This window comes from Myotis davidii, unplaced genomic scaffold (assembly GCF_000327345.1).
Source record: "Myotis davidii unplaced genomic scaffold, ASM32734v1 scaffold534, whole genome shotgun sequence".
NCBI classification, from domain to species: domain Eukaryota; kingdom Metazoa; phylum Chordata; class Mammalia; order Chiroptera; family Vespertilionidae; genus Myotis; species Myotis davidii.
The window spans coordinates 5,441,335-5,449,974 of record NW_006286678.1 but is presented as its reverse complement, the minus strand read 5'-3'; the positions used below and the strand labels follow the sequence as shown (position 1 = coordinate 5,449,974).

The 8,640-nt window shown below is 49.1% G+C and overlaps 2 protein-coding genes across 2 annotated transcripts in view; one reads left to right on the top strand and one right to left on the bottom strand.

The window, feature by feature from the left end:
- Window positions 1-8,640, top strand: part of RGP1 (RGP1 homolog, RAB6A GEF complex partner 1) — a 29,449-nt gene that overhangs the window by 2,740 nt on the left and 18,069 nt on the right. The gene's annotated exons all lie outside the window — the stretch shown is intronic.
- GBA2 (glucosidase, beta (bile acid) 2) overlaps window positions 1-8,640 on the bottom strand; it is a 13,213-nt gene that overhangs the window by 3,728 nt on the left and 845 nt on the right. The window contains 5 exon segments of the mRNA XM_006758505.2: window positions 1-208; window positions 719-937; window positions 3,826-3,941; window positions 4,464-4,555; window positions 8,018-8,601. The exon segment at window positions 1-208 is cut by the window's left edge and continues 44 nt beyond it. Coding sequence (XP_006758568.2) covers window positions 1-208; window positions 719-937; window positions 3,826-3,941; window positions 4,464-4,555; window positions 8,018-8,601 — 1,219 coding nt within the window.

The following is an 8,640-nucleotide window of genomic DNA, read 5'->3' as shown; positions in this document are numbered from 1 at the left end:
GATTTGGAAGGGTTGGATGATGCAGCAGCAGCCCCTGTATGGTCTCCCCATTACGCTCCAGACAGAAGGGCTCATTCCACAAACCCCCTGAAGCATCGTCCCCACCTCCCAGTCCATTCCGCATGGAGAACATGATGGACACATCCAGGGCTTCATCACCTTCATTTTCCACATCCCACACAAAGACTCCTACAGGCAGACTGCTATCCTGGGAGCAAGAGATCAGACTCAGATGGTCCCAGTGTGGCTCCTCCTGGGCCCACTCCCCATGATCAAGCCTCGTACCAAGGACCTGACTCAAATACTCCCAATATATTCTTTTTTAATTGAGAGAGAGGAGAGGGAGAGAGATAGAACCATCGATAAGAGAGAAACATCAATCGGCTGCCTCCTGCATGCCCCCTCCCGGGTATCAAGCCTGCAACCCAGGTATGTGCCCTGACTGGGAATCAAACCAGTGAACTCCTGCTGCATGGGCTGATGCCGAACTTACTGAGCCACACTGCCCGGGCCTCCCAAAATATTCTTGATTTCCACTAGCATCTCCCCATATTCCCAGGCAGGCTATCTATCAGGAGACAGAAGACCAGTTGGGCAGTGGTCCTGGAAAACCAGTATGATGTTCATGCTCCAACCTCTTTCACAGGTCATGGAATTTCCAAGAGACAGATCCCAGGGAAGGGAGGACAATGGAGGAAACACAGAGAGGGAATCTCACCTGGTAGTCATGGGGCAAGACGGGTGTGATCTGGCGGCAGGTGAGGGTGACATTCTGGCCAGGAAGCTGATAGACAGTCCAGGCTCGGGGATAGAGGGCATGGTAGAATGCAAAGAACCCACACAGGCCCCAGTTCCAGCTGCGCAAGACACTTGGGCGCTCCACGGACAGGACTTGCTGGTACACAGTCTGCCCTTCCCGACGCAAGCACACTGTGAACTAAACCAAGAAAGAAGATAGGCTAGAACCTGGTAACCCACAGGCACTTCACACTAGTCTCCCTCCTTCCAAGTAGCTCCTCCGCTTCCAGAGCCTGCAATGGTTACCACTGCATCACAGCCTCACTTACCCCCAGGCCTCTCCCCCAAGCTCAGTGAGTCACCACCAAGTCCGGCCTCCTCCATTTATCCCCCAGACTTCCTCTCCCTTCTCACCACTGTGGTCTTCTTGCCCTAAGCCAGCCCTCACCATCTCTGCGTTTACCCTCCATCCCTACTCATCTGGGTATCAGTTCTTTCTTACAGACAAATCAAGATATGCTAGTCTATGTTCCAGTGACTCCCCATGGCCTTCAGACTAAACTCTTCTACCTGGATTTCCAGACCCTTGATCTGGCCTGTCCCTGCTCATTAGACTCATTACCTGTTGAAGCACCTATATTCTGGTCATATCACATACTCTATCCCAGTGGTTCTCAACCTGTGGGTCGCGACCCCTTTGGCGGTCGAACGACCCTTTCACAGGGGTCGCCTAAGACCATACTGCATATCAGATATTTACATTACGATTCATAACAGTAGCAACATTACAGTTATGAAGTAGCAACGAAAATAATTTTATGGTTGGGTCACAACATGAGGAACTGTATATAAAGGGCCAGAAGGTTGAGAACCACTGCTCTATGCCTTGAGCACACTACATTTTCTCCATGCTTTTGCCCATGCTCATTCTAAATCTGGTGAAACGCCCCCGTCCTTTTAGGGCTAGGCCAAATGCCATCTCTTCTCTTCAATCATTTAATCATTCTCCTGTGTATCCCCCTATGCCTCTAGTGTGTGACAATGTGTTTATTTACATTCTGACTCTGACTGCTCCATGGGTTGAGGGCAAGGACCCTTTCTAGTTCACTGAGGTCCGCAACTCCCCATCAGTCAGGCAGAGCTGGCATGAGTAGGAACAGAAGGGCAAAGTCTGCAGCAGTGTCCTTTTTTGCTCAGTGTCCCTCTCATTTTGGCATTGATGTGGTCTCACAGTGTCTTCTTCTCAAAGTCCCCTAATAAAAATTTGAGCTTGCCTGGCCAGTGTGGCTCAGTGTTGAGCGTCAACCTGTGAACCAGGAGATCACGGTTCGATTGCTAGTCAGGGCACAAACCCGGGTTGTGGGCTTGACCCCCAGTGTGGGGTGTGCAGGAGGTAGCCGATCCATGCTCTCTCATCAGTGATGTTTCTATCTCTTTCTCTCCCTCTCCCTTAAGCTTTGCCTGGCCAGGTGGCTCAGTCAGTAGGCATCCCATACACAAAAAGGTTGCAAGTTCAATTCCCAGTCAGGGCACATGCCTAGGTCACCAGTTTGATCCCAGGTTGACACATACAGGAGACAACCAATCAATGTTTCTCTCTCCATACCCTTCTCTCTAAAAAAAATCAATAAAAATTGCCCTCAGGTGAGAATTTGAAAACAAAAAAAAAAAAGATTTAAGCTTCTGGAGGGTAGGGCTATGAAGGGTTGATAGCTTTTCCCTTGGTTCAGAGTATGTCTGATATTTTTAAACATATATAAAAAATAGTTTTGTGTTTTTATAATAGTAGATAATGGTTAAGACCATGGCTCTTTAAAAAAAATTTTTTTTATTTCAGAGAGGATGGGAGAGGGAGAGAGAGAGAAATAACGATAAGAGAGAATCATCGATTGGCTGCCTTCCACACATCCCACACTGGGGATCAAACCTGCAACCCGGGCATGTGCCCTGGTCAGGCATCGAACCATGACGTCCTGGCTCATAGGTTTGACACTCAAACACTGAACCACAAAGGCTAGGCAAGACCATGGGCTCTTAACCACAGAGGGAACTGAATCCCAGTACTTCCCTTTACCAACCATATGATCGTGGGCACATTACTAAACTCCTTTAGATCTTAGGTTCCTCTTCTGTAAATGGGTATAATAATATACTTACCTTATAGGATTGTCTTTAAGTATTAAATATTACACAAAAGTTCAAACACATGTTAAGCATGCAATGACTACTTTACCTGTAGAGTCATGATTCTGGAAGGCATTCCCATCGGGATACCTGAGTGATGAGCCAGAAAGGAAGCTTGGGACTATTGGGCAGGGTTGGTAAAGCTAACTAGGAAGGGCACTGTCATTAATTGGACTCAAGGTCTGCTAGTCATTTCTCCTTTGAAGATGAGCTGAAGCTGGAGGCATCCCTTAGACAGGAAATAGGAACTTGGTGGACAACTCAACATGAGAGGTCACTAGAGATGATGAAAAGTAGATCACATGCCAATAGCAATCTCAGCCCAGGAAGGAACAGAGGGAAAAGAAGCAGAGCTTCAGAAAAGGAAGGCTAGAAATCTATGCTTGGGAGACGAGGGGCTTCCCAGGCCCTCAGCCAGAGAGACCAGCAGAGTGACCACCAGCAGAGGAGCTGACCTCTGGCTGAGGGCGGGCAAGTCAGGGCGAGCAGCTGGTGCTTTATATGCATCTGTTTTCCTCATGATTTGCAGACATTAGTTTTGTTTTCCCTTCTGGTCCTACCATGTGTTCTTTCAAATGGTGAAGTGATCTGGGAATTCTCTGCACTCTGGGGCTGAGTACTGGCTCAGCGAGTGGAGCTGGGGGGCAGCACGTAGGCAGGAGGCATTTATTAGAGAAATGGAGGGCAGAGGTGCCAGAGCTGTAAACTCTTTCAAGGAACGTGTACTCTGTGAGTGCCTCATTCCTATAGTACACAGAGCTGGGCACACAGGAAGCATCCTGAACGGACTTATTGGACTGAATCATTTACTCATCTGCCTGCCACATCCTACACTGGCTAAGAGGCCCTTCCTGGCGTGGGGAGGTACTGTCTTGTCCCTCTCCTTCACCACCTGGCTCTTACTTGGTCAGCAATGACTGTCCGGTGCTGGTACATTCCAGGATTAAGCTGCCAACGACAGAACTGGCCTCTCCAGCCTCGGGTTATAGTGCCTCCTCCGATACCACCCAAGGGACAACCTAGAAAGAGAATCAGGACCATTACTAGGGTAATGGGTAGGGGAAAACAAGCCCATTTCTCACTTTCTAGACTATAAAGATGGGTTCCTCTAAAAACCATGGGAATATGAAATCAACGTGTACACTTTAACTTATACAATGTTATATGCCAATTATATCAATAAAGCTGGGGGAGGGGGGCTTAGGGCAGTGGTTCTCAACCTTCCTAATGCCGCGACCCTTCAATACAGTTCCTCATGTTGTGGTGACCCCCAATTTCATTGTTACAAATTGAACATAATTAAAGCATAGTGATTAATCACAAAAACAATATGTAATTATATTTGTGTTTTCCGATGGTCTTAGGCGACCCCTGTGAAAGGGTCGTTCGACCCCCAAAGGGGTCGCGACCCACAGGTTGAGAACCGCTGCCCTAGAGGATGGGGGCAGTAAAGCTTGCCTCAGTGGAAACATCTTTGCCTCACTCTGTGCCCTCTCTGGGCGCAGCCTCACTGAACAGGGCAGAGCTGGGGTGGGGCTCACCATAGATCTGTCTCAGGGGTACAGAGTTGATGAGGTCGATGAAAGGTTTCTTCTTCTCCACCTGAGTCTTCTGGTACCACCACTGCAAGTACCTGAGGAGCAGGAGGCAGTGTGATGGAAGGAGTTGTGGGCAAGTGCCTTCCCGGCTGCAGTCGCTACCTCTTTCTGGACACCAGCTGTGATTTCCCATCACACGTTCTAGGGATCCCACCTTTGCTTCCAAACCTCCTCCTCTCAACTTCTCTACAGATCAAGGTCCCCTCATCTTCCCAGTCCCCAGCTTATAGTGTGGGACTGTCTTGTTTCTTTTCTCTGTTCTCCTCAGGAGCTTTCTGATCTTTCCTCACCTCTAACTCCACTGCCAGTGCTTTACTCACCCAGCAGCTTTTGTCCAAGGTGTTGAAAGGGCCAGTTATGATTTCTAAGCTGTAAGCTTTGTGATTTTGCTCTCTTGTAATATCCCAGTAAAGTCTTAAAAAACATTTCCCTGGGCTTGTCACAGCTCTGTGTCCCACAGGCAAATGATTCTGTTTGGGATTCCATGACATCTGTCCTAGACCATCTTCTAATCTTTCTTGCAACCCCTGCCCTGCAAGTCTCTCTCCCAGTTCTACTCCCTACCCAGCCATTTTATATTCACGATTCAAGCACAACACTTATAACCATGTACTTGTGTAAGTAACCCTTCTGAGCCTCAGTTTCCTCATCTACAAAATGAGGATACCTCCTGCCCTACCAAACTACCCACCTCATGGAATGAGCAAATGACCTAATAGGTAGGAAAGCTATAAAGTGAAATACCTGTGTCAGGTATGATCATTACTTGTACATACTCTATCTCAATTCCCAATCAGATGCTGTCTTGTTATTTCAGTGTTCCTCACGTGAGTCTGACATTTAAGTTCCCTGGGGAAAGGGACAGTGACAACGACTAGATGATTATTATCCATTGCTTCAAGCACAGGGCAGGGCACATGGTCTGCAGTCAATATTTGCTGAATTTACATATGATTGTACAGACAGTGGGGCATACGAGAGATGAACATAGACAGGAGCAAGGGGAGGAGAAATGTGCATAACGAATAGGGAAGTTACATTCTGGGGGTAGAGGGAAAGGGAGGGAAGACAAAGGATGAGATGATGGGAAGGCAGACGATCCTTCCTGCCAACTTAGAGGAAACTGGACTCTGAAACTAGAGGCCAGAAAGGACTGGTGAAGGGAAAGAAAGTGCAGTGGGCATTAGGGCAATGAGGATGAAATGCAAGATACGAGGAGAGGCAGAACAAAGGAGTATCTAGTATAGAACTGGCACTTAAATGTTTACTGAATGAATGGACTCTGTCTGGGAGAGCAATCAAAATTGAATTCTTACCACACTGAGGCCAAGAGAACTCTGTCTTTTTGGAGCTCCTGATTCGAGGACCCTCAGTTCAGCTTTCTCTTAGGTTTCTCCCATTCCCTGAATTTAGCAGCTGACCATTCTTGACCTATTTGGCCTTTTCATAATTTCAGCCCCAACTTAAGAATTATCATTCAGAATTCTTCCTTGTCTCACCCCTGTTTCTCCCCAGAGCAGGACCTCATCCCACTCTAAAAGCCCTGTGTCAGTGGCCTGCACCCTATGCTGACATGGGAAGCCAAGGTCCAGGGGCCTGGGCATAGCTTCAGGCCCCTGATTCAGCTCATACACAGGGACAGGGGTAGGATACCCACCTGCTTTTTTTTAATCCTCGCCTGAGGATATTTTTTTATTGATTTTAAAGAAAGGGGAAAGGAGAGAGAGAAACATCGATGAGAAACATCTTTAACCGTTTGACTGCTAAGGAGTGCTATCGCGCTCTTATTTAAAACAAATTTATGTAAACAATTGGTATTTTTTAATTTTTGTTGTTGCAAAGCAATACAAGTGAGTTTATTGTATAAAAAGTGTTTTACATTTTTTCCCATACACGTGCAATTAGTGCTGCAGTTTTGGCATATGTCCGAAAAAATACGTCAGCAGCCAAACGGTTAAAGAGAGAGGAAGAGAAAGAGAGACTGGGAGAAACATCAATGTGAGAGAGAAACGTTGATTGGTTGCCTCCCGTATGCACCCCAACTAAGTATGTGCCCTGACCGGGAATTGAACCTGCAACCTTTTGGTGTATAGGATAATGCTCCAACCAACTGAGCCACCATCTGTTCTTGATCTCAGTGTCCCCACCACATGCACCCAAAGTGCTTCTCTTAGCACCTTAGCTCTACATTCTGTTTTGACCCAAAGGTTGGGCTAGGGATGACTGTTCTCTGGTACTGGCCACCCACAGTTACTAGCAAAGGAGAGGCATTCCTAGGCGGCACCAGGCCCTTCCCACTACCCAGGTCTGGGGTTAGGTAAATGGACTCCCCACCCAGCCCCAAAGCACTGAATGGGAAAGGAAAGGATCCATGTATTTATTTTTAAAAATCCTCACCCGAGGATACATTTTTTCATTGATTCTAGAGAAAGAGGAAGGGATGGGGGAGGGATGGAGGGGAGGAGGGAGAGGAAGAAAAACATCGGTGAGAGAGAAACATCCATTGGTTGCCTCATGCACGGGCCCTGACTGGGAATTCAACCCTGGACCTTTTGGTGAACAGGACGTCACTCTAACCATTGAGCACAACCAGCCAGGGTAGGGAAGCACCCTTTGGCTGTCAGGGCTGGCTTTCACAGCCTTCAAGCCTCCCTCCATGGCTCTGTGTTTACTGTGTAGAATGACTCAGGATGACCTCAGGGTGATGCTTTTTGTCCTCACATCCACCTGTTCCTGTTAATGGGTCTTGGTCTCTCTTCTCTAGTTTTTTATTTCAGTGGGGATATGGAGGGACCTAGAGGAGTTCTACAGCTAGAGTAAGCTCTTCGGGTGTCTGCAATCCTTGGGTAGGGTGTGCGGGGGCAAGGGAGACACCAGGGCAGGCTCTGGAAGGCTATTGCTAAGAGCTCTGGGGACACCTATGGCAGTGCCTCTCTGATCAGAGGGCCAGTCTATCTCAGAGTAGAGTGAGCAGCACCCCTCATCACCCTCTCAGGATTGAGAGAGCTGGCAGCCTTGGAACTAAAGCGTGAAGGGTGCTGGACTGTAATGGGGTGTGCCTCAGTGAGGTCCTGAGAATACTCCAGCTGCTCAGGGGATTCTGAGACCCCCTCCCCCCACCCCAATAAAACAACATTGTGTCAGTACCTCAGCAGCCACACTATTCTTTCCTATCCTACAACACAGAGCTAACTCCAAAGACCAATTTTTGGAAAAGAGGGAGTATGTGAGAGGGAGCTTAATGGAAAAGGCTGGCTGCAGGCCTAGATGTTTCTGCTCTTTCCTACTAAAAAGGCAAGTTACTGGGAGTAAAGGGTTGCAACAAGATGTGACCTGGTCTTACTCTTCAAAATCAAGGCTTAGAATCTGTTGGGGATAAAAGCCACTTGATTGGGTCAAGGCACATCCCCGCTTTCTCACCCCTTCCCACTTCTGCTGGAAGTCTCGGGCCGGAACCAAGTGAAGCCCAGGGTACTCTAGGCAGTGGATCTACTCACCTCAAGCCCATGCCCAGGTGCTTTATCAGGTTGCTGAGGGAGATGTCATTGGCATTAAAGGGTTTCCTCTTCTCGGCAAACTCATGAGCCAAGCAGATGCGCCAGCCAAAGGCAGGCACCTGGTAGCCCTGGGCTCTGCCCTCGTAGGAGGCCATCAGCTGCCCAGGGTCCTCCGGATTGCTGTAGCCCAGCTCATCTTGGGATCGACTGTCCTCCGGGCTCTCGGAGTCAGTGACCTGCACAGCCTCAGAGTCTCCAGTGTCTTTAGCGCAGTAAACCTGTGGGTCCCCTTTGGCACAGCTGGTCTGCTCCGAGGCGGGGACTCCGGTCCCCATGCTCCCTGGATCCTGGGTCCCCACGACCTCGATGGCCCCAGGTCCCGCGCCTTCGGATACAAAGTATCTCGCCAGCCAAGTGCAGAGGCGGGTGCCGACCCTTGCTAGGTGCCGTCCTGGCGGGCCGGCCGCTGGGGGAAGCTGCGATGAGCAGGTGTCTCCGTGTAACCCGGGAGCTGAGGCTGCAGCTGCGGCGGAGGCGACAGCAGTGAAGCCGCCTCGAGCTCCCCGTTGTCGTCTCTCCGGGGCCTGGGCGGGAAGGGTCGGGCCTCGTCGTCATTGGGCCGC